Source organism: Pan paniscus, chromosome 2, assembly GCF_029289425.2.
Source record: "Pan paniscus chromosome 2, NHGRI_mPanPan1-v2.0_pri, whole genome shotgun sequence".
NCBI classification, from domain to species: domain Eukaryota; kingdom Metazoa; phylum Chordata; class Mammalia; order Primates; family Hominidae; genus Pan; species Pan paniscus.
The window spans coordinates 48,961,893-48,985,938 of NC_085926.1; the positions used below are offsets into that span (position 1 = coordinate 48,961,893).

General features: G+C 53.5%; 2 protein-coding genes and 1 long non-coding RNA gene across 12 annotated transcripts in view; 2 read left to right on the top strand and 1 right to left on the bottom strand.

Annotated features, from left to right (window-relative positions):
* ARIH2 (ariadne RBR E3 ubiquitin protein ligase 2) overlaps positions 1 to 2,501 on the top strand; it is a 65,958-nt gene extending 63,457 nt beyond the window's left edge. For all 8 annotated transcript variants that reach the window (XM_008971685.5, XM_034956401.2, XM_008971688.4 and 5 more), the window contains one exon: positions 158 to 2,501. In XM_008971685.5, coding sequence (XP_008969933.1) covers positions 158 to 229 — 72 coding nt within the window. In that variant the 3' untranslated portion in view covers positions 230 to 2,501. The remainder of the gene's footprint in view (positions 1 to 157) is intronic.
* Positions 2,450 to 6,651, bottom strand: LOC103786081 (uncharacterized). 2 transcript variants are annotated; one of them, XR_010111431.1, is made up of 2 exons: positions 6,497 to 6,651; positions 2,450 to 4,079 (listed from the first exon to the last, which is right to left on the bottom strand). It is a non-coding gene; the product is annotated as an uncharacterized LOC103786081 (long non-coding RNA). The 2 variants fall into 2 exon arrangements; XR_008624741.2 differs by having other exon boundaries at positions 2,450 to 5,831.
* A 185-nt stretch (positions 6,652 to 6,836) lies between these two features.
* Positions 6,837 to 24,027, top strand: P4HTM (prolyl 4-hydroxylase, transmembrane). Of its 2 annotated transcripts, none has more exons than XM_008971827.4 (9): positions 6,837 to 7,559; positions 7,782 to 7,863; positions 18,353 to 18,543; positions 19,415 to 19,511; positions 21,013 to 21,175; positions 21,772 to 21,957; positions 22,688 to 22,778; positions 22,975 to 23,098; positions 23,598 to 24,027. In XM_008971827.4, exons 1-9 carry the CDS (start codon positions 7,206 to 7,208, stop codon positions 23,816 to 23,818), a joined length of 1,509 nt encoding a protein of 502 aa, XP_008970075.2. In that variant the 5' UTR covers positions 6,837 to 7,205; the 3' UTR covers positions 23,819 to 24,027. The 2 variants fall into 2 exon arrangements, with proteins under 2 accessions (XP_008970075.2, XP_034812282.1); XM_034956391.3 differs by having other exon boundaries at positions 6,839 to 7,559; positions 21,772 to 22,081; positions 22,629 to 22,778.
* The last annotated feature ends 19 nt before the right edge of the window (positions 24,028 to 24,046 follow it).

The following is a 24,046-nucleotide window of genomic DNA, read 5'->3' on the forward strand; positions in this document are numbered from 1 at the left end:
GACAGCGTTGTTGGCTTGTGCACTGGAAGCTGCTGCTAAGAATGGGAAGGGCAGTGTTTTTGACTCCTTGGAGGTCCTGGAGGGTGTTTGTGGCTTTGGCTACTCCTTGCTCCCAGGCCTGGGCCATGCAAGCACACACCTTGTTTCTCTGATGCAGGACTTGGAGAACCAGATGCATATAGCGGAGCAGCGGAGGAGAACCCTGCTGAAAGATTTCCATGACACCTAAGTTGGGATGTGGATGTGCCGGGGTGAGGAAGATGTGGCTGCAAGGTCTCCCGGCTGCCATACTGCATGCTGCAGGCTCTGCCTTTCATGACCCCAGGCAACAGCCAGGGCCCCACTCCTGAGAGACACTGGCAACACCTCTTAGTTGATTTCTGTTTTCTTCTCTTTTCACTTTTTGTTTCTACCAGGGTAGAGGCCATGTTGAACTGGCCTCTTTTCAGGACTTTTATTTCCCCCTGGATGGTTGTTGGGAGGGAGGGAAAGTGTTTTCTGAATGGCTATTAATAGTATTAGATCATTACAACTTATGTAACTTTCAAAGGTTGTACAATTATACAAAAAAAAAAAAAAAGGCAAACTATAGGATAACACAGAGCCCTTTTTGAAAATAAATTGGCATTGGAGTGTTTTACCCTCTAGCTGTTTTACTTAGAATGTAACATATGCTGCCTACCCACCTCAAAATGTCTGTACTGCAAGAGGGCCCTGGGCCTCTGCTTTCCATATTCACGTTTGGCCAGAGTTGTAGTCCCAAAGAAGAGCATGGGTGGCAGATGGTAGGGAATTGAACTGGCCTGTGCAATGGGCATGGAGCACAAGGGGTCACAGCATGCCTCCTGCCTTACCGTGGCAGTACAGAGACAGTCCAGAACATGGTCTTCTTGCCACGGGGCATTGTTGTCTCTGGTGGTGCTGCATGTCTGTGGCTCACCTTTATTCTTGAAACTGAGGTTTACCTGGATCTGGCTACTGAGGCTAGAGCCCACAGCAGAATGGGGTTGGGCCTGTGGCCCCCCAAACTAGGGGGTGTGGGTTCATCACAGTGTTTCCTTTTGTCTCCTAAAGATAGGGATCTACTTTTGAAGGGAATTGTTCCTCCCAGATAAATTTGCTTTACCTTGGTCCTTTCTTTTGTGCCAGTATTCAAGTGGTATAGCTCTGAGCAGGGTCACATTTGGCCAAACCTGACACTGTCTTGCTGCACTCTCCTTTGGCAAACATCAGGGTCAGAATTCAGGATAGCCCTCCCTAGGGCACCGGACTTTCTGGCATGGGGGCTGTGTTTGCACAAGTTATTTTCATGTTACCTGGAGAGTGTCCAGAGGCTGCTCTGAGGCTGAGGTGTGTTCCCCCTTGCCTGGTTCCAGCTGTCAGAGGGATACCATCCTAGGGTCTGGGAATCCAAGGCCACGGGACTCCTTGGTTTGTGGTCCGAGATCCTGTACTAAGGAGGGTCTGGCCAGAGGAACAGACCAGCTTTTGCACAATGAAGCGCGAGGGAACAAGTGGTTTGCCTGGTGTCCTACCTGTCCTGAACCTGGTCCTGTGGGCCATTGAAAAGTTAGATCTGTGATCTCTGGGGTTTTTGTGGCTTTGTTCAATGCTTCCACTCTAGGGCAGGCAGAGCAGTCTATACTCTCCCAAGCCTGCTTGACCTCCAAGTAGAGCTGATACAGAGATCTGTGAATATTGTGATAGAAATTCTTTGGTATTCATACATTTCAGCTGCAAGTCAGCAATTTCCCAGGTACCATGTAAGCTATAAAACAGTCATTCTTAAAGACAGAGGATAGCTGTGACTCATGGGATCATGAGGTCCATGGCTGGTTGCAGGTTCCCTTTTTCCTTCCTCAGGTTTTGTCTCTTCCTGTGTTGTCCCCAGCAAGGGAGAGACTGTGGGGTGGATTGGGAGAACAGATTAGGAGTATAGCAAATGAACCCAGAATGGAACAGTGGGGAGCTAACTGTGAATGAGGAGAGTACCTGCTGCAGGACCTGGAGGTCAGGTGTGAATGCTGTATTGGCACAGGGAATAAATATCCTGGCGTCTGGAGCCTTCACCTCTCCGTCAAGTCCTTCCTGTGATACTGCCATGGCACAGGATCTGAGTTGCAGCTCTGCACCCTAAATCACACCCTGGGCATTGTCTGGGCTGCAGGGCTGCCAGGTTCTGTACTTGTGTCCAGCTGTGGCCCTGGATGCTGGAGCTGGAGGGTTTTCTGTGCTCAGACTGTAGCCTGTAGCTCTTGGCCTGTGTAGAGCCCCCTCCTGTGCCCTCAGTGGCTGTCGTTTGTTAACATCATCAGGAAGATGGGAAAGGTCAGGCAGAATTTTTCTGCCCTACAAAGGGTGGAAGAGAAAGGACACAGTATTTTCATGAATTTACCATATATCTTTGTTTTTCTTCAACGAAAAAGTTAATTGAGGCAATGTCATCTGCTCAAAGTTGAGTGGTTTATTCACAATAAACTGTAAGTTTCTGATTATAAAAATGTGTCTAGAGTCTTTCTTCATGGGGTCTAGGTAGTCTTCTGAGCCCACAGGGGTCTGGCCAGTGAACACCAGAGGAGTGCCTTCCTATCAGTCAGCCCCTTCTTCCAGAGGGCTGTGGAGGCCCCAGTGGCCAAACTCGGCTCTGTTTTCCCTTTCTGGCTGTTGGGGGAGAGGGCACCTGTAAGTGATCCCTGTGGAATGAAGTAGAAAATCCTGCCAGTTTTCAGCTCTCCTCTCCCTCAGTACAGGCTGAATCATTCCCCACCACAGATAGATCCCAGGGTTGTGGTAGAGTACTGATATAAATGGCCCAATCCCCCCATTCTGAGACCTCTGGACCCCTCCAAAGCAGACATGGGAATGTAGGGCTGTGGAATATGGCAGGGTGAACTCCAGCTTCACGGGAGCCCTAAGGGTTATGAAGAGACAACTTGGGGCAGAAACAAGTGTGGAGTCTAATCTCAAGGGTGAAGGACAGGAAATGGGGTTTGGATTGATTAAGGGGGTCCACATTTGTGGTGTCAGAAGTGGCAGTAGTGTCAGTGATAAGTAGCTCAGGGGTAGAGTGGAGGCTCCATAGCTGTGGGCAACATGCACAGGGCACCTGTGGCTAGAAGAGGCCTCATACATTGCCAGTCTGAACTCCGCAGCTCTTCCTCTGGACCTCAGGTGTGCCAAGCCCCACGCTTGGCACCTGGGCATACAGTGGTATGCAAGTGATTCACGTGCTCTAGCTTCCAGGAGCTTCCAATCCATGGGGAACATAGAAGGAATTGATCACTAGTGAATGTTTGTTTTTTGTTTTGAGACAGTCTCGCCCTATCGCCCAGACTGGAGTACAGTGGCATGATCTCTGCTCACTGCGGCCTCCACTCCTGGGCTCAAACAATTATTCTGCTTCAGCTCCCCGAGTAGCTGGGACCAGTGTGTGCCACCATGCTCTCCTAATTTTTGTATTTTTTTTTGTAGAGACAGGGTCTTGCCATGTTGCCCAGACTGGTCTCAAACTCCTGAGTTCAAGCTATCTTCCTGCCTTGGCCTCCCAAAGTGCTGGGATTACAGGCATGAGCCACTGCACCCAGCCCACTAGTGAATGTTTTTACTGGAGCAGCAAGGCCAGGAGCAAAGGACCACCCATGCTCAGGGCCACTCCTGCAGATCAGTGGGGCCAGGGTACTATGGCCTTGGCACCATACCTTTGGCAATCCTAAAAAGAGACGAGATAGCACCTTCTAGCGAAGTCAGGAGGGATTTTCCATGTAGCCCACAGGGGTTTACACAATAAGCATCTGAGCATCTCCTGTATAACAGGCTCTGCTTGGGGCGGGATAGAAAGTGATAGAAGTGGGACCTCACAAGACAATCACACTAATGTTAACTGAGAACATACCCATTTAGTCCTCACAGCAGCCCCTTGAGGTAGGTGCTGTCATCATCCACATTACACAGCCATTTAAAATGAGTGGCCTGGCGTGGTGGCTCACGCCTATAATCCCAGCACTTCAGGAGGCTGAGACTGGAGAACTGCTTGAGCCCTGGGAGTTCATGACCAGCCTGGACAACAGGGAGACCTCTTCCTACAAAAATAAAAAATAAAAATTAGCTGGGTGTGGTGCTGCACACCTGTAATCCCAGCTACTTGGGAGGCTGAGCTAGGAGGATTGCTTGGGCCTGGGGGGTAGGTGCTGCAGAAAGCCGTGATCACACCACTGCACTCCAGCCTGGGTGACAGAGCAAGGCCCTGTCTTAAACAGGCCAGGCGTGGTGGCTCATGCCTGTAATCCCAGCACTTTGGGAGGCCGAGGGGGGCGGATCACCTGCAGTCAGGAGTTTGAGACCAGCCTGACCAACATGGTGAAACCTCACCTCTACTAAAATATACAAAAAATTAGCCAGGCCTGGTGGTGGGTGCCTGTAATCCCAGCTACTCTGGAGGCTGAGGCAGGGGAATAGCTTCAACCAGAAGGCAGAGGTTGCAGTAAGCTGAGATCGTGCCACTGCACTCCAGCCTGGGCACGACAGAGCGAGACTGTCTTAAAAAAAAAAAAAAAAGGCCAGGCACAGTGGCTCACGCCTGTAATCCCAGCACTTTGGGAGGCCAAGGCAAGGAGATCGAGACCATCCTGGCTAACACAGTGAAACCCCATCTCTACTAAAAAACAAATACAAAAAAATTAGCCAGGCGTAGTGGCAGGCACCTGTAGTCCCAGCTACTCAGGAGGCTGAGGCAGGAGAATGGCGTGAACCCGGGAGGCAGAGCTTGCAGTCAGCCGAGATGGCACCACTGCACTCCAGCCTGGGCGACAGAGCGAGACTCCACCTCAAAAAAAAAAAAATACAGATCAATAGAAGGCCTGGATTTGGTAGTATGTATTGTCATGGCATCAAAGGGCCAGGCTTTTAAAAGACTGAGAAATTCTGGTTTCTGATGTGGTTGTGAAATTCCCACAGCTGACAGCAGGTGGAGCAGCCCTGCAACCTGCTTGCTTTCTGTTGTCTGGCAATGAGCTATCAGTACCTGTGCTTAGTGGTAGGCCTAATTCAGGTAATAGGTTTAAGAATGGAGTTCAGGAAAATAGGTTAAGCAAAGTACAGATTTTATGGTGATCAAATTCTAGTTTTTAAAAGGCTAGAGGGGCCAGTCGCGGTGGCTCATGCCTGTAATCCCAGCACTTTGGGAGGCCAAGGCGGGCGGATCACGAGGTCAGGAGTTTGAGACCAGCTTGGCCAACATGGTGAAACCCCATCTTTATTAAAAATATAAAAATTAGCTGGGCGTGGTGGCACGTGCCTGTAATCCCAGCTACTTGGGAGGCTGAGGCAGGAGAATTGCTTGAACCCAGGAGGCAGAGGTTGCAGTGAGCCGAGATCAAGCCACTGCACTCCAGCCTGGGTGACAGAGCAAGACTCTGTCTCGGGGAAAAAAAAAAAAAAAGGCTAGAGGGAAATAGTCTCAACTTCATTCCAGAAAAGGTATGAGAAAGCCATGAGATCCTTGGTAAAATTGTGGTTCTGTTGGTTGGTATTTATTATATTTAAGAATTTAGGAGATTTGGTCTGGGTGCGGTGCCTTATGTCTGTAATCCCAGCACTTTGGGAGGCCAAGGTGGGTGGAACACCTGAGGTCACGAGTTTGAGACCAGCCTGGCCAACATGGTGAAACCCCGTCTCTACTAAAAATATAAAAATTAGCCGGGCATTGTGGCGGGCACCTGTAGTCCCAGCTACTTGGGAGGCTGAGACAGGAGAATTGCTTGAACCCGGGAGGCGGAGCTTTCGGTGAGCTGAGATCACACCACTGTACTCCAGCCTGGCGACAGAGCGAGACTCTGTATCAAAAAAAAAAAAAAATTAAAAATAATTAAAAAATTAAAACTAAATAAAAATACAAAAAAAAAAAAAAATTGGCCCGCCATGGTGGCGCATGCCAGCTACTTGGTAGGCTGAAGCAGAAGAATTGCTTTAACCCGGAAGGCAGAGGTTGCAGTGAGCCAAGATCGCGCCACTGCACTCCAGCCTGGGCGACAGAGTGAGACTCCGTCACACACACACACAAAATCTTAGAAGAAAGAGGTGGGCCTGCCCTTGGAGCCCCTGGCCTGCCTTGACTTGAGGGGACTAGAAAATGCAGACTATGCTTTGCTGTGGGGAAGGGAGAGGAGATGGGAGTAGAGGTAGGGGGGGGTCTTAACCAGGGTAGGGAGAAACCACCAGTGTGACCTGCCTTAAAAGTGTTGCTCTTGCCTGCAAGTCCACCTCGGGGAGGGGGGTCAGCTTCTGCCCTGAGGGCGTGTAGTAATCTCTTCCTGAGGATAACCAGCTCTAGAAGAGCAGGGATGCCTTGGCACTTGACCACTGGTAGGTATGTCCTCCCCCCACCCCCGTTTTTGGTGATAATCTGTTTTTCTCTGAGGTAATGGTGTCTCAGTTATGGAAGAGTCCCTTCCCGCCTCTTCACACGTGCCAGCTTTGATGCAAGGAGTGTTCCATATACCTGAGCACTGGTTCATTCCTGCGGGCTGCCATGGGGGGCTCACTTTCCTGATGCCAGGGCTCCTCCAGGATGCCCCCTCTGACGGCCTATGAAACCCTGCACATCAGGCAGCTTCTTCCTAAGGCCTGCCTGACTCCGGCGAGACTTCCCGGGAGATCCGGACCGACCGCGGAACCGAGCTCCAAGAATGCCTGCGAGGAGGCTGTGGGTCCTACCCTATCGCCGCTTACGCAGTCCCAGCCTCCGCGGCGCCCCCAAATGCCGCACTGTTGAGTCATCTCAGCACTGCCTCCTCCGCGCTGCGCTCCCCACCCCCGCTCCTGAAGCAAGAAGATGCAGACGATACTTTTCCCGGAGGCAAGAGGGCGTCTTCACGCAGGCACCGAGAAGCTCCCACTAGTATATGCCTTAATGGTGCCACTCTTGTCTGCGTCTACGCTTGGGGCCTTGGCTTCTGACTTGGAGAGTGTACAGCTCTGCCCGACGGCAACCCAGCTTGGGAAGAGAAGCCCCAGCGTGGGCTGGGGCTCAAGGCGCAGGAAGGCCGAGCCCGGCGCGGACACAGGCGGCTCCGGGCGGGCTCAGCACCCCCAGGCACCGTCTCCTAGTGACCGCGGCGCTCGCGGGCCTGGCGGCCGTTGTCCGGGCGACTGCGCAGCGCGGGCACCCCCGCGGCCCCTCCCCTGGGCGCGCGCGCGACCTGGGTGCCATGGCGGCGGCGGCGGTGACAGGCCAGCGGCCTGAGACCGCGGCGGCCGAGGAGGCCTCGAGGCCGCAGTGGGCGCCGCCAGACCACTGCCAGGCTCAGGCGGCGGCCGGGCTGGGCGACGGCGAGGACGCACCGGTGCGTCCGCTGTGCAAGCCCCGCGGCATCTGCTCGCGCGCCTACTTCCTGGTGCTGATGGTGTTCGTGCACCTGTACCTGGGTAACGTGCTGGCGCTGCTGCTCTTCGTGCACTACAGCAACGGCGACGAAAGCAGCGATCCCGGGCCCCAACACCGTGCCCAGGGCCCCGGGCCCGAGCCCACCTTAGGTCCCCTCACCCGGCTGGAGGGCATCAAGGTGAGGACCTCCCTGCCCCGCCGCGCTCCAGGCCCTGCACGGCTGAGCCCGAGAGGACCGGCGCTCAGCCCGGGTCCCCACGCTGCCCCCGGCACTGCTCTGCGTCGGTCCCGCGCGCTCCCACTCACTCGCCTGCTGTCGCGCTCCGGGCCGGGGCGACTTGGCCCTTCTTGGGCAGCGCGGTCTGGCGCCCCAGCTGTCCGCTGTGCGCCTTTTCCTTAGGTGGGGCACGAGCGTAAGGTCCAGCTGGTCACCGACAGGGATCACTTCATCCGAACCCTCAGCCTCAAGCCGCTGCTCTTCGGTAAGTCCGCCAGATACTCCTGGGAAGGGCCAGGGGCTGCGGTTTGGTGGCCACCTTGAGGCTCGTTGTGACCACGTGACCTCTATTTTGAAAATGGCTGCTTCAAAGCAGCCCTTCCAGAGGATTACCAAAGTGAAGGACCTTCCCGGTCCTCGAAATAGGGTAACACTCCCTCTTATCCCAACTCCCTGCAGTCCATTCTTCCATCACAGGGCTGGAAGGGTGAGCCTGAGGCTGGTGTCTAAACATTTCATTGCACCTGTCTTCCGTGCCACCATTAATTCTGTCACCCTCTAGAACTGGGAGGAAGGTGGGAGACTGATAACCAGCTTTCTGCCGACCTCAGGACCTCTGGGGAAAATCCCACTGCCGAAGTGGGCCTTGTGGTCTGATGAGAAGCAGGCCGTCCAAATGCAGATAAACTGGTACCCCCCCAGCCTCCTCCACTGGAGTACCAGTCAGAGGCTCAGCTTTTGCTGCCAGCACTCTGAGATTCTTCTTAAGGTGAAGTCTTTGTTCAGCCATCATGGGCAAAGCTTTCTAGGGTGACTCCAGTTGGAGCCACAACATAGCTCATCGTTTCTGAGCGCTAGTTATGTGCTTGCCTTCATATGATTATTTCATTTAATTCCTGCAACCCCTCTGTGAAGTGGGTGTAGATCCTACTCAGGCCAGTGAGGGGGAAAGTTAGGGACAGAGAGCTGCTGTGGCTTGGCCAGGCTGACATGGTTACTTCAGTGGTGAAGCTAGGATTAGAACCCACATAGCCTGCCTCTAAGGCCTATGCAGTAAAGCCACAGTGCGAGCTGTGAAGACCCCAGAGTCCTTCAAAGACCACCAGTGTCAACTGGGTGGGGACCCCTAGTCCCATGGACATCGTCCAGGGTGTTTGTGTAGCCCAGCCCTGGGTACCTGGCCTCTGTGACAAACATATTTGCAAACCCAGGGCCATTCCTGCCTGCCGGGGGATGGAATGGGTTAGGAGCTGGGGCCAAAGTAGAACATCTGAGCACAAGTCATTACCTCCAAGGCAGAGGGTCCTGGTTGGGGATTATGCCTAGACCTGTCAGAATGATGTCATATGCATGCTGTTTGTAGGGAAATAGATTATGCTGTCAGTCCTGTTGTGGGAGAGGCACCCAAAGCTGGTTGTTGTTATTATTACTATTACTATTGAGTAACGTTGAAGTCTGTGCCAGGCACTATTTTAGGTGCCAGGAACACAGCATTGAACTAAATATAAACAATGAAACAAAACCCTGAAGCTGACATTCAAATGAAGAGGAAACAGACAATAAACAAACAAATAAATATATACATTGGTGTGTCAGATGGTGATATGTGATTGCAAACAAGTAAGGCAGATTTTTTTTCTTTTTTCTTTTTTGCCAACATAAAATAGCAGACAGGGCCGGGCGTGGTGGCTCATGTCTATAATCCCAGCACTTTGGGAGGCTGAGGCAGGCAGATCACTTCAGGTCAGGAATTTGAGGCCAGCCTGACCAACATGGTGAAATCTCATCTCTACTAAAAATACAAAAATTAGCCGGGTGTGGTGGTGTACACCTGTAATCCCAGCTGTTCAAGAGGCTGAGGCATGAGAATTACTTGAACCCAGGAGGCAGAGGTTGCAGTGAGCCAAGATCGTACCACTGCATTCCAGCCTGGGCAACAGAGAGAGACCCCTATCTCAAAGAAAAAAAAAAATAGCAGACAGTAAGGCAGAAGTTCAGCTGGGATTAGAACTCTTTTTTTTTTTTTTTTAGACAAAGTTTCTCTCTTGTTGTCCAGGCTGGAATGCAATGGTATGATCTCAGCTCACTGCAACCTCTGCCTTCCGGGTTCAAGTGATTCTCCTGCCTCAGCCTCCCAAGTAGCTGGGATTACAGGCATGCGCCACCACATCTGGCTAATTTTTTGCATTTTTAGTAGAGACGGGCTTTCACCGTGTTAGCCAGGATGGTCTCAATCTCATGACCTCAGGTGATCTGCCCTCCTCAGCCTCCCAAAGTGCTGGGATTACAGGTGTGAACCACCATGCCTGGCTGGAACCCTTAATAAGGTAGCCAAGGTGGACCTGCCTGAAAAAAATATTTGAGCAAGGCTGGGTGCGGTGGCTCACGCCTGTAATCCCAGAACTTTGGGAGGTCGAGGCGGGTGGATCACCTGAGGTCAGGTTGTTCGGGACCAGCCTGACCAACATGGGGGAACCCCATCTACTAAAAATACAACATTAGCAGGGCGTTGTGGCACATGCCTGTCATCCCAGCTACTTGGGAGGCTGAGGCAGGAGAATCGCTTGAACCCAGGAGGCAGGGGTTGTGGTGAGCCAAGATCGTGCCATTGCATCCAGCCTGGGTAACAAGAATGAAACTCCATCTCAAAAAAAAAAAAAAAATCTGAGCAACGACTTGTGGGAAGTATGGGATAAAGCCAGATGACTGTCAGGAAAGAGGGGTCCAGGAAGGAACTAATACTCACCCCATTACTACTACACTGCTAACTAGACTACTATGAACGGACACATCTGAGGAGGCACTGTTTTCTCTCAGCAGCCTTCCTGGGATCTGTATATATCTAATTCATATTGATGTTAGGTTAAGTAAGCCATGAAGCCAAAGTCTCCCTAATAAACAGCTTGTCCTATAAAGCAGAGAATGAGCCAGGCTTGGTGGTTCATGCTTCTAATCCCAGCACTTTGGGAGGCTGAGGCGGGTGGATCACTTGAGGTCAGGAGTTCGAAACCAGCCTGACCAACATGGTGAAACCCCGTCTCTACTAAAAATACAAAAATTAGCTGGGCATGGTGGTGGATGCCTGTAATCCCAGCTATTCGGGAGGCTGAGGCAGGAGAATTGCTTGAACCCGGGAGGCAGAGGTTGCAGTGAGCCAAGATCGTGCCACTGTACTCCAGCCTGGGTGACAGTGAGACTCCATCACAAAAAAAAAAAAAAAAAGCATAGAATGAGAAACCCAGATCTAAAGTCACCAAGGGCAAATTATGAAAAGCAGAAGAGATTTGACAAAAGGTAAACTGGTTCTGGTTAAGCCATCAGATGGATCTCTGTTTCTGCAGATGAACTTCAAAAGGCATAACCAAGAGATTGCAATCAATGATTACAGGAAGTCCAGATGTGTGAGAGGGAAGAGGGTGGTCATGGTGGGGCAGTTCCTGAATACTGTGGTATTGGATGACTACAAAGAAGGATGCCTCATCCCCAGCAGGAGCAGTGTCTGTCTTCTGGGCCTGCCTGTCCCTCTGTCCATTGGTCTGCTACCCAGTTATTCTAAATGGGCAAGCAGGGCCCGAGAAGAGTGGACCTGCTATAGATTCTGCCCCCTCTGCCATGCTGTTCTTGGATCTAAACCTGTGACCTGCCAGCTTCAGGGACCCAAGATACCTGGGATCGAAGAGTGGATGCTAAAGATGTGAGCTGGGGCAAGGGAACTGGGGTCCACCCCAAGGTGCCTCCATCTCTGTAGAAGGGAACCCTAGCACTTCTCAAGGAAGACCCCGTGCAGCCCCCAGTCTCTCCTTGAGAAATATTTCCTGTTTCCCACCCTTGTTTCTAAAGACACTTGGCAATTGGGACCTGGGCCACAAAAGGCCCAGGCTTGAGCTCCTGGCAAATACTTCCATGACTGGTAGGTCATTTTCCCTTGGTAGGGAAATAAAGGATTTGGAATATTGGGTGTCAGCTGAGGGCACCATCCTGTTCAGAACAGAAGTGCTCCATTTCTGAACCATTGCCACCTCTCTGGGGACATTGCTTTCTTACATGTGGCCCACTTCTCCCGCTGTCCTACCCCACCCCACACTGATTCTGTCATAGCAGATCAGATCTCATCGCTCTCTCTTTTTGTTTTGTTTTGTTTTGTTTTTGTTTTGAGATGGAGTTTCACTTTTGTTGCCCCGGCTGGAGTGCAATGGTACCATCTCAGCTCACTGCAACCTCCGCCTCCCGGGTTCAAGTGATTCTCCTGCCTCAACCTTCCAAACAGCTGGAACTACAGGCACCCGCCACCACACCTGGCTAATTTTTTGTATTTTTAGTACAGATGGGGTTTCACCATGTTGGCCAGGCTGGTCTCAAACTCCTGACCTCAGGTGACCCACCCACCTCGGCCTCCCAAAGTGCTGGGATTACAGACATGAGCCACCGTGCCCAGCCGCTCATCACTCTCTTAAATGTCTCCAACAGTTTCCATTTCACTTCTAAGTCTCATTTGATGCCTAAAAGCCCTCTCGCCTCTTAGACTCATCTCCTGCCCCCACCCCCGACTCCATTTACTCCCTGCTGATCCTCAGACACCACAAGCTCACTACTGCCTCAGGGCCTTTGTATGTACTATTCCCTCACTAAAAGGCTTAGACCTGGCTCTTCCCACAGAGCGTGCCTTCAGCTCCAGCAGGCCTCTGCTCACACATCCCATCTTCAGAGACCTCTTGTCCTCAAACCCATCTTAAAAGGTTCCCAGGCGCCCTGTTGCATCAACCTGCTGGGTTTTGTTCTCAAATGCTTAGGACTGCTGGAAACTATTTTCCGTATTTATTTGTGTCATTTGTACCTCTGCCCACAAAGGTGAGCTGCATATGTAAGAGGATTGATTTGTCTCAGCTGTGTGTCCAATGGCCAGAGTTGTATCTCCTGCTGATTTTTTTTTTCTTTTGAGATGGAGTCTCGCTCTGTTGCCCAGGCTGGAGTGCAGTGGTGTGATCTCGGCTCACTGCAACCTCCGCCTCCTGGGCTCAAGCCATTCTCCTCCTGCCTGAGCCTCCTGAGTAGCTGAAATTACAGGCGCCCGCCACCATGCCCAGCTAATTTTTGTATTTTTACCAGAGGCAGCATTTCACCATGTTGGCCAGGCTGGTCTCGAACTCCTGACCTCAAGTAATCCGCCTGCCTCGGCCTCCCAAAGTGCTGGGATTACAGGCATAAGCCTCTGTGCCCGGCCTCCCGCTAATTCTTGGCTGGCTGGAGGAGTTCACTGGGTGCTCTCAGCCCAGTCCAGCATCTGCCTGCTGGCTTAGAGCATCCTCCACGTATCCTTCTGACTTGGCACCCTCTTCAAAGGCAGCAGGGGGTACTACCAGTGGCCAGCAAGAGTTTCAATCCATTTTTCTTAACAATTTGAGGTAAATGAGTAATTGCCACCAGTATACAAAACAATTTATTTTAAAATCATGACTGCTTTATCTTAGGATTTCTAAATGTATTCTTTTTCAGCTTAAGAAAACAATTAGGCAGCTACATCAGACCATAGTCCTCATGACAAACACTGGAGGCCCAAAAGTAGAGAAAGAATTTTAGTGTGCGTATCAGTTCAAGGTTGTTGTTTTGTTTTGTTTTGTTTTTTGAGACGGAATCTCGCTCTATGGCCAGGCTGGAGTGCAGTGTGGTGCGATCTTGGCCCACTGCAACCTCCGCCTCCCGGGTTCAAGCAATTCTCCTGCCTCAGCCTCCCATGTAGCTGGGACTACAGGTGCGTACCATCTCGACTCACTGCAACCTCCGCCTCCTGGGTTCAAGTGATTCTCCTGCCTTAGCCTTCCGAATAGCTGGAAATACAGGCACCCGCCACCACGCCCAGCTAATTTTTGTATTTTTAGTAGAGATGGGGTTTCACCATGTTGGCTAGGATGGTCTCAATCTCTTGACCTCGTGATCCGCCTGCCTCAGCCTCCCGAAGTGCTGGGATTACAGGTGTGAGCCACTGCGCCTGGCTAGTTCGAGTTTTTAAGGAATTTAGCTCAGGCTTCTGCATTGCCACACACACCCCTGCTCTTTCATAGGCCTGCTGCTTGGCAAAGCTACGGACCGGTAAAGGTTAATCAGGTATAATTAAGTCTGTCCGGGGTTCGACAAACAGCATCTTGTCCAAGGTGAGCATAGCCCAAGGCTATGTGCCTGCCCGGAGACTCAGCTTGGGGTTCCGAGGCATGTGGGCAGTAGTAGCAGGCCACTAGCCAGGCTGTCATCCTAGGCCTGGGAAGGACAGAAGGTGGTTCTCCCTACCCAGCATAGACAGCTGCCTGGGAGCCTGTCTGTCCTCTTGGCCAGACGGAGGACTACCTGCTCAAGAAGCAGTTCCTAGCTGTGTCCATGGAAAGTGTACTTCCACCCTGTTTGAGACTTGTGCCTCTCTGGATTCTGGTTTGTAAGTCTCCTTGGGGGGCAGCAGAAAGAGGGTTGTATGTGTTTCCATGGAAGCACACACAATTTGCATGGCCACTGCAGAGGCCATGGCTACAAAGTCCCAGGCTCTCCCTGGCGGGGTTAGCCCCTATTCTTGGCACTGGTGAGGGTGCCAATGGCGCACAGCCAGTCGAAAATTTTGGTGGCCCTGGCTCCAGGCATAGGCCGTGGTTACCAACAGCCAGCAGGCCTCCATCTTCCCACTCAACACATAGGTCCCTGTGTGCCTTCCTCGAAAAAGATTGTACACACATGTGACATCCAGCTGCAGCCAGCGTTGCAGGGTGGGCTCCAGCTCTGCAGGGGGCAGTGGTCCCATCTTCAGCACCTCTAGTCTGGAGTAAAGGTTGCAGTCCCAGGGGCCAGAGGAAGTACTGTTGGGCCTGGAGAACTTGACCTTCACTGCTGAGTGGGAACAGAGGGGCCGGTGAGGAGATGGGCCTCTAGGAGTCCTCCCTAAACCCCCAAGAGTGTTCAGTCCATCAGTCCCCTCCACCTAGTAGACTAAACCCTTTTGTCTGATGCTCTGCCCTTAGAATCAGTCTGCCACCTTCCTTAGCAGAATTTTTGGTTTCATTTTGTTGTTTTAGCAATGTCCTATGCTTGTAAAGGAATTTTTTCTTTTTGTTCCAACCAGGCATAGCATTTGGATATTCCCTCTTACACTGCCTCAGCCCCGAGCCAGGAGCTGCAATGGAGGCACTTGGAAGGGGTGTGTAAAGCTACAGGCCCAGGACTCATCAAAGTCACTGGTGCAGAGAGTGTCCAGAACCTCCTTGGAGGAGCCTGCATCCTGCAACTCGCAGTCCCTGCAGCTGGCACGCAGCGCTGGGAAGAGGGGCAAGGCGAGGCACTGGCCAGTGTGGTTGGGGGTGGAGTGAGGAGGGGGTGGAGGGGGCTGATACCTCCACTTTTCCCCCTTTTTTACCCTTTTTGAGACAGATGCCTGCTGTAGGTGACATTGAGTACAGTTTACCTGATCCCTGTATGATTTGAATGATTTGAAAGGGGTGGGGCCGAGCAAGGTGGAGACCAGCCATGTGCAGACTCACATGGGCGGTCCAGGCGGGAGCTGTTGTTGGCCACAGCAGTGATACAGAGATCATGGCCCAAGGGGAAGCTTCCACAATGCAGGATGGCTGGCCAGGGGTAGCTGTAGCAGGCCATGATGGGCTCGCAGCTGGCCTGCATGGCCTCGCACAGGCTGTAGGAGGGGTAGATGACCCTTTGGGGGAAAGGGTCGGGGGCTGCACCGCCACAGGCTGAGCACCCAGATCAGCTGGAACCTCTCCATGTTCCTACCCCTGTCTCGTGGCCTGGAACTCTCTGCTTGCTGGGCAACGACACTGGTCGCCTAGCAACAGCCCTGTAGCCTGGCTTTCCCACTTGCCCCACATCTCAGCCCTCAGCTCTGCCTCTTCACTCCCCCCCTCCCACTCAGGTGCCTTGCCAGCTTTCCAGTGCACCTCTCCCTCCGGCTCTGTGGCCATCCATTGTCTGCGAGAGGTGGCCTGCACCTTGGGCCTTTACTCTCTATCTTAAAGTGAGGAAGCAGGGCCCTCCCTCTTGTCCTGAAAGGCCTTCAGGGCACCGCAGCCAGGGCTGGGGTTGGCAAACAGTTCAAGGGCTTGATCCTGAGTTCTGCTGACATGGCCACCCAGAGGCTCTTGGGAGAAACCATTGTTCACAGGATAGGTTAGGCTGGGGAAGAGGAAACAGCCTTGGGATCTCTGGACTCTCTGGGAGAAAAGGCCACCAGAAGGGCCTCTGCTCCATCTCTTGCCAGGGTCTCTTTGGACAGACATAGCTTCCACGCCTCATTGGAGAGGAGGTTCCAGCCCGCCTGCCCCCAACCCCCAGCCTGAAGCGACTTGTCCACCTGCCCTATCTTGACATTCAAGAGCCCTTGACCACCATTGATGGTCTCCTGCCTAAGGGCACCTGGTTCCCTCTGTCTGGAACACTCTAACAAAACGATCCATTTTCCTCTCTGTGCCTGTCAGCGCCCAGCCCTGATAGGTGCTCAGCAAGGATTACTGAAGACCTGAGCCACCAGAGCAGGGCCCTGAGGGAGCCCTCCAGGGCCCTGCACCTGGGAGCCCCTGTCCTACCTGTCAAGGCATACAGGGGTAAATAGCAGAGGAAGAGGTGGGCATCAGGGTGGCACTCCCAGGCAAGCAAGAGCAGCCAGCTGACCAACTGCTGGATGGCCTCAGCCGCTGTGATGTGGTCCAGCAAGTTGGGCAGACGCATCTGTGTAGCCAATGTCGTGGCATAGGGCCATGGCTTGGGGAATGGGCATGCACCTCATGCAGCCCCAGGGAGCCCCTGACCCTGCTGTCATCCCACAGCATCACCAGTGTCACCAGCAGCCACAGCCCTTGCTCCATCACTGCCTTCTGTGCTTTGGCCTTAATGAACTGAGGTTGAGGGTTTTATAGGGCTGTTCCTGCACCCAGGGAGCCAACAGAGGAGATCCTGCAGGGGTTTGCACAGCTCCGAGGTGCCTGGACCCACCTGGTGAGGCCCCAACATGCTGACTGGGCTGTTTGTTTTTGATTAGCACACAGCAGGGGACTGTAGAGGCTGGAGGCACCTCCACTGGGCTTGCAGATTACTGGCACCTAATAAACTGAAGAAACCTGGGCCTGTGTTTTCGTTTCTTTTTCTGGCTTCCTTTTTCTTTCTTTTTAAATTTTGTGTGTTAAGCAATCAAGAGGTGACTCTGTTGATTTGCAATTTGATCTAATCCATTGTTCCACAGGGCTGTCTCCCCTTGGATCACACCCTTTCTGGGTTTGCTGGGGTCACGGGATCATGCAGGCCAAGAGTGGGGGCCTTTGTCCTATCCTCAGTGTTATCACATCAGGGTCACCTGCTCCTAGTAGCTGAATCTGGTCATGAGCATGGTTTCTGGAACACAGCAGGCTGGGTGGCCAGTGGCAAGGCACTGATTTCTCTGTGCTTGGGTTTCCTCTTAGATAGGAAGGTTGAATTAATGGGGCCTGGCCTCCTAGGGTAAGTATAAGGATTAAGGAGTTGATGTGTATGAAGTGCTTAGGACAGTGCCTTGGGCAGAGTCTGTGCTACCTAAGTATTTTCTGCTGTAATTACTATTAAAAACCACTCCAGGCCAGGTGTGGTGTCATATGCTTATAATCCCAGCACTTTTGAGCCCGAGGTGGAAGGATAGCTTGAACCCAGGAAATTGAGACCAGCCTGGGCAATACAGGGAGACTCCATCTCTACAAAAAATAAAAAAAGCTCCAACCCTGGTGCTGAGTGACCATTTTCCTTCCTCTTGGCAATGACTGGAACTTTGTGCTGGAAGTGTAACTGAGAGAAGCGGCAGGCCACTCCGCAGGTAGCAGTGCCGCCCTTCCTCCAATCAGCTCCTCTGCGTACTTCTTGTCCCCCAGTGAAGTCCGCTCTCCCAGGAACAAGGGAAGGAAGCAGGGCCCATGCTCCTGCTCTGGAAGTGTCTGGGGCTACCAGAATGTGGGCTCCCTAGATGTGAGGCTCAGGTTCTAGCTCCACCAAGCCACCTACCAGCTGTGCCTGGTGTGCAGGCAGCCAGCCACTGAAGCCAAGCCCCAGGCCTGACTGATCTTTACTCAGGGGTGTAGAGGCATAGAGTAGGCACTAAGTGAACATTTGTACCAGGGAAGGAATTGAGGAAGCAAAGGACACCTGGGACATCTTTTCAGAGACCAGTATCTGCCCAAAACCTGAGTAACCCTCACTGATCTTCCAGCACTGGGCAACTCAGCCCTGGTCAGATGGCCAGCACCCATCTTTGCAGGAAATTGGAGGGGAAGGCCCTTGGACTGGCCTGAAACATTGGATGTCTTGTGCTGTTTTTATTTGAATAATGCTGAAAAGTTAAAATGAAAGCAAGAAGCAGCCACCATCTCCCCACTTTAAATATTTATACCCAGTAAAAAGTAGCAATCAACCCTCTGCCCTTCAGGATCACTCTCTAGCCTTCAGTCCCAACCCAAAGATGGGTCAGCCCATATCCAGGTTAGCTCTGGCTCACCTCCCAGGGCTCTCCTGGAAAATGTGTGCTCTCATCATCAAGAGAGGTCCCACATTTCCAACGCCAGCCAGCCTTTGCAGGACAACTCAATCTTGACAAGTCAGAATCAAGGGGTCTGTAAAGTCCTCCATCCTCCAGACCTGGTGGCCACTGATGGACATGCAGTACCCCAGGAACCCTGAAGGGAGGAAGGTACTGGGTGCACCGGCGCCCTGGCTCAGTCCTTGGCCTCACCCACCTCCTCTTCTGGCAGAAATCCCTGGCTTCCTGACTGATGAAGAGTGTCGGCTCATCATCCATCTGGCGCAGATGAAGGGGTTACAGCGCAGCCAGATCCTGCCTACTGAAGAGTATGAAGAGGCAATGAGCACTATGCAGGTCAGCCAGCTGGACCTCTTCCGGCTGCTGGACCAGAACCGTGATGGGCACCTGCAGCTCCGTGAGGTTGGAATCCTGGGACCTGAGTAGGCTCAGGGTGGGAGTGCCCAGAATCACCTTTCTGGTGGCCAGGTCACTTGTCCAGCCCAGGCCTGGTCCCAAAAGTCAGATACTACCCAGACCTGCCTGGGCATGCCCAGACCCAGGAGGTCCCCTTTCCCTCTGGAGAGCTCTTGGCTACCCTGGGAACCTCAGAAGATGGCAGGAGAATCCACCTGGGGGTGATGGCATTTATCACCATAGTTTTGGAGGGATGCACCTCTGTAGCCTGCATTCCTTGCTCTCATGGCTGGGGGCCCCACAGAATTCATGGTGGATGGGGTGGCAGCTCTGAGGTGGCCAGCAGCCTGCCTCTCTCTCTGCATAACTCTCACACACTCTACAGCCAGGCTGGAGGGCCAAGCTTCTGAGAGAAGTCTGGCAGGGTGGTGGTGCGGGGCACTGCCCACACAGAACACCCCACTGAGCCTGGTCTTTCTGAGGGGTCTGGTGGTCATGCCCTAACCAGGTCTCCCCCTGGTGCCTGTTCTCCCTTAACACCCAGGACTTGGCTTTCCCCATCTCACCCGGAGTATCTGAGTGGGACACAGGCCTGTCCTTCACTCTGCTTCCAACCAACAGTGCTCTCCATGAAGGCCACGGGCCCTTAGTCCGGGAATGCAAATGGCCTACGCCTCTTGACCCCCAGCCCCCGGCCTTCTCCTCAGATGCTCTGTACCTTTCTACCTGCACTCATTTCGGCCCAATGGGCTCTGCCCTGTGTCCTCATCCATGCCCTCACCTGAACACTTTGCTCCACAACAAGCACTGGGCCATCTGTTCTCTGCTGGCTCTCCATCACTGGGGTCACCCACTGAGGGACCCTCTTATGCTTTAGGTTCTGGCCCAGACTCGCCTGGGAAATGGATGGTGGATGACTCCAGAGAGCATTCAGGAGATGTACGCCGCGATCAAGGCTGACCCTGATGGTGACGGTGAGCTCACACCTCTGCACAGTCCTATCCCCGTGAGCCTCCTGCCCACTCCCAGGTGCACAATTTTGAAAACTTGGGCCCTTCCCCCACAGCCAGGCAGCCTCTCTGCACCCCTTTATAGTGACCAGAGATGGGGAGGCGAAGATCCAGCCTTGCTTTTTACCCCTGGGAAGTAGGCAGGCAGCCAGGCCCCCTGTTCCCCTTGGTGATGGTCTTGAGGGCAGTTCTTGGAGACCCTTTTGATAACATCAGGCAGAGTTGAGAGCCTGGGGACAGGAAGTAGGGCTGCTAGTTGGCAGAGAACAGAGTGGGTGGAGCAGGAGCAAGGCGACAGTGAGGCCAGCTAGAGCTTGGCTGTTTACCCTGCTCCATCCATCTCTCCAGCCAGACACGAGGTCCACCCCAGCAGACAGCTTCCCTGGTCTAAGTGAGATCTCCCTTGCCTTCCTCTTGTCCACCTGGAGTCATGCCGAAGCGCCTAAAATGGTAGTGCTGCTAACTGTGCTAACTGCTGGGGAGGGGTGGGCAGGGAAGCTGTCATGCAAGTGGTGCCCCCTCTGGTAATAACTCTCAGGAGGTTTCTGAGGTGTGATCATCACCCTCATGCCCAAATTCTGGACCAAGAGAGGAAGATACAGCAGTTAGAAAGGACTTGGAAGAGTGGCTTTGCGGCTGGTGAACCAGAGTGAAGAATCTGGCCATGACCTGTGGCTGGATGGCTGCCACACTGCTACAGGCCCCAGAACAGAGGTGGTGACAGTCTCACAGCCCTTGAATGTCCCCCACCCTCAGAGGAATCTGGGCCAAAGAGTGGAAGGTGACGTCCTTGGGTCAGCCAGAATAACATGGAGCAAAGATACCAACTACTCTTCCAGAACCCCAAGAGGGTAGAACCCCTGCTTAATGGTTTGAGCAGGGACAGTGGAGAATGTTCTCATGAGAGGGGGTGGCCTGACTTTCGTCGCTAAGGTGGGCTGGTAACGCAGTAGGCAGGGCTAGCGAAGTAGGTTCCACCCAGGATGAGACCTGGGGTCATGAGGAACTCCCCGGGGGCTGGCCCTGCTTGCACCCTGGCGTATGTATGTAAGGCCCTGGATGAGGCCCAGCACTGCCTGCTCTCTCCTCACCCTCCACAGGCCGGAGAGTGGCCACCACTCTATATAGCCAGGCTGGAAGGCCAGGGCCCTGGCCATATGGCTCAAGCTTCCTTTGGAGAACCTTCTCTGGCCACTCTAATAGGGGGTGGGCCTCTTCCTTCTTAGGGCCAAATTAGGGCTTAAACTGAGAAAAGGAACTGCTCTGGGTCTTCCTGTAAGGCCTGATGTGACAGAAACCAGGTTCATCTGACCCAAAAGTCCAGGTGGGGGACAAGTGTACAAGGCCCCTCAGTGCCTGAGGTCAGGGGCTGCTGCTGCCTTTGGGGTAGGTAGGGAAGTGCAGCCTGCCACTGTTGCCTCCCAATATGGGCTTGGCGGGCATTGATGGTGGGTGCCCTGTGCAGGAGTGCTGAGTCTGCAGGAGTTCTCCAACATGGACCTTCGGGACTTCCACAAGTACATGAGGAGCCACAAGGCAGAGTCCAGTGAGCTGGTGCGGAACAGCCACCATACCTGGCTCTACCAGGGTGAGGGTGCCCACCACGTCATGCGTGCCATCCGCCAGAGGTGAGCACCTGAAGCTTTTCTCACTGGAGCAGGGGGAGAAGACTGGGCAGGGCTTCCACAGAAGTCCTTGTCTGGGGCCAAGAGGACAGAATGGATTAACCCATTTGGGATTAAGTTCCATTTGTTAGACCAGGATTGGGACCCACTGAAAGACAGGCAATTAACAAAGGCAAATTAGCCCTCCTTGCAGGCACACAATGGGCAACTGGGATTAGAGATTGAGCACTTCTTTCTGATTAGATAAATGACCCCTTATCTTTGACCCCTTATCTGACCCCGTCACAGCAGGAAAAGGGTTTTTAAATAAACAACTTTCTTCCAGGGAGGAGGACCTCAGGACTCCCTGCCCCCTTTATTTAGTGGAAATGTCAACATTTCCACATAGCAGGTGTCTCTGTCTTTGGCATCTGAGGGAGAAGGATCATCATGAGTAACCCCCTCCTGCTCTTACAGGGCCAGTCTGAGATGGCTTAAGGGACTTCCAGGGGAGGTGGGTAGGGGCAGAGCTTGTGGCAGGCCTAGGGTCCACCTTGGCCAGCTCCTTCAGATCACCACCTTGCCTGGGGCTGCCCAGCCAAATGCCTGCTGCCCACCAGGGTGCTGCGCCTCACTCGCCTGTCGCCTGAGATCGTGGAGCTCAGCGAGCCGCTGCAGGTTGTTCGATATGGTGAGGGGGGCCACTACCATGCCCACGTGGACAGTGGGCCTGTGTACCCAGAGACCATCTGCTCCCATACCAAGCTGGTAGCCAACGAGTCTGTACCCTTCGAGACCTCCTGCCGGCAAGTATCTCCCAACTGGGGGCTGCCTTCAAACCTCAGACCAGGAACACCCATGACACAGGCGCAGCCCTGCACTGTGGGCGTGCCCCTTGGCATGGGGCCAGGAGATCACTGGGTTATCCCGGTTAGTGATGCCCTCACCTCTCCCCACAAGTTGTTTACCCAATGGCTGGAAAGGGGTGGCCACTGGCCATCGTGACCACTGGAGTCAACACAGACTGAAGTACCCACAGACACCAAAACTTGCCCCCTGAGTTCTGAAGCAAGGGGCAAGGCTGGGCCCCTAGCTTGTCCTGCCCATTCCTCCAGGTGTTGATCTTGATTCCACTTAGAGAAGCTGAAGCTGTGCCTCCCTCCCCTGTCAAGGCAGTTCTTTCCTCTTCAGGTGGCTGTTCTGGCCCAGCCCCTTCCCATCCCCAAGGAGTCCTTCAGCGCGCCCTGTTGCTTCTGCTAGCCTACCTTTCCCTGCCAGGCCCTTGCTCGGGGCCATGGCATTTAACTGAGTGCACCTGTGATCTTGGCCAAAAAACCATTGCAACTCACAGTAAGAGACTGGGTTTCGGGGAAGGAGGGGCTAGGGACATTTTGGCACTGGCCTGCCCTATTGTCTCCCATCCTAGTCTGTCCTGGTCCCTGGCAACAGGAACCTGGGCAGCTTATCCTGCCCACAGGTAAGCCCCTGGGAGCATCCACAACTGGGGACCTGCTCAGTGGCCCCCCTGCCTTACAGCTACATGACAGTGCTGTTTTATTTGAACAACGTCACTGGTGGGGGCGAGACTGTTTTCCCTGTAGCAGATAACAGAACCTACGATGAAATGGTAAGGGTCAACTGGGCTATTACTCTTGTGGGCTGGCAGGGGCTTAGACAAGTGAAGTACACACCTCTCCAGGTCTAAGGATGTGGGCCCAAATTATTCCTTGGGCATATCTGGTTGGTTTCCCTTTGGTCACCCTTGGCTGGCCTGGCCATAGAGTGGGGACAGGTTGAACACCCCACCACCCTGCTGCCCACAGAGTCTGATTCAGGATGACGTGGACCTCCGTGACACACGGAGGCACTGTGACAAGGGAAACCTGCGTGTCAAGCCCCGACAGGGCACAGCAGTCTTCTGGTACAACTACCTGCCTGATGGGCAAGGTGAGGGCCTATGGCCAGGCCTGGGGGGGGTGCCCTGAGTACAGCTTCCCTTTACCCAGCCCCCGTCTGCCACAATGGAGGGCTGTTTCTGGCTGCTTTCCAAATAGTTTTCTGCTCCTGGTGCCTCCCAAAGGCCATCCTTAGTGACTTTAGCAGACTGCCCCAGGACCTGTACTGCTTATTGGGTTATATCCATCCCTATCATTCCCTGATGCCCCAGCCTTCCTACTCCCTGGGGCTTGGGACACATGTCCCTTGCTAACCCAGGATGGGAAGGGATATGGACAGGCCCAACAGCAAGAAAGCTGGTTTCAGAGGGCCAGTAGTGTTGACTATACATTAGTGGGGTGAGATGAGGAGCCTCCAAGGAAGCCTTAGGTCTGGGTGTTTGCTACACAAGGAATGCATAGCTGGACCCACCTTGGTCATGCTCTTGGTGCCTATGAGGCCAAGCTCTGGCCAGCCCAGCCTAGGATCTCACGTCACCCTCCTCTTCTAGGTTGGGTGGGTGACGTAGACGACTACTCGCTGCACGGGGGCTGCCTGGTCACGCGCGGCACCAAGTGGATTGCCAACAACTGGATTAATGTGGACCCCAGCCGAGCGCGGCAAGCGCTGTTCCAACAGGAGATGGCCCGCCTTGCCGGAGAAGGGGGCACCGACTCACAGCCCGAGTGGGCTCTGGACCGGGCCTACCGCGATGCGCGCGTGGAACTCTGAGGGAAGAGTTAGCCCCGGTTCCCAGCCGCGGGTCGCCAGTTGCCCAAGATCGGGGGTCCGGCTGTCCTTCTGTCCTGTTGCAGACTAAAGGTCTGGCCAATGTCTTGCCCCACCCCGCCAGCCGCGATACGGCGCAGTTCCTATATTCATGTTATTTATTGTGTACTGACCCCATCTGCCCCGTCAAATAAAAAAACCACAAGGTTCGAGCCGCCGGGCCCGACAAAC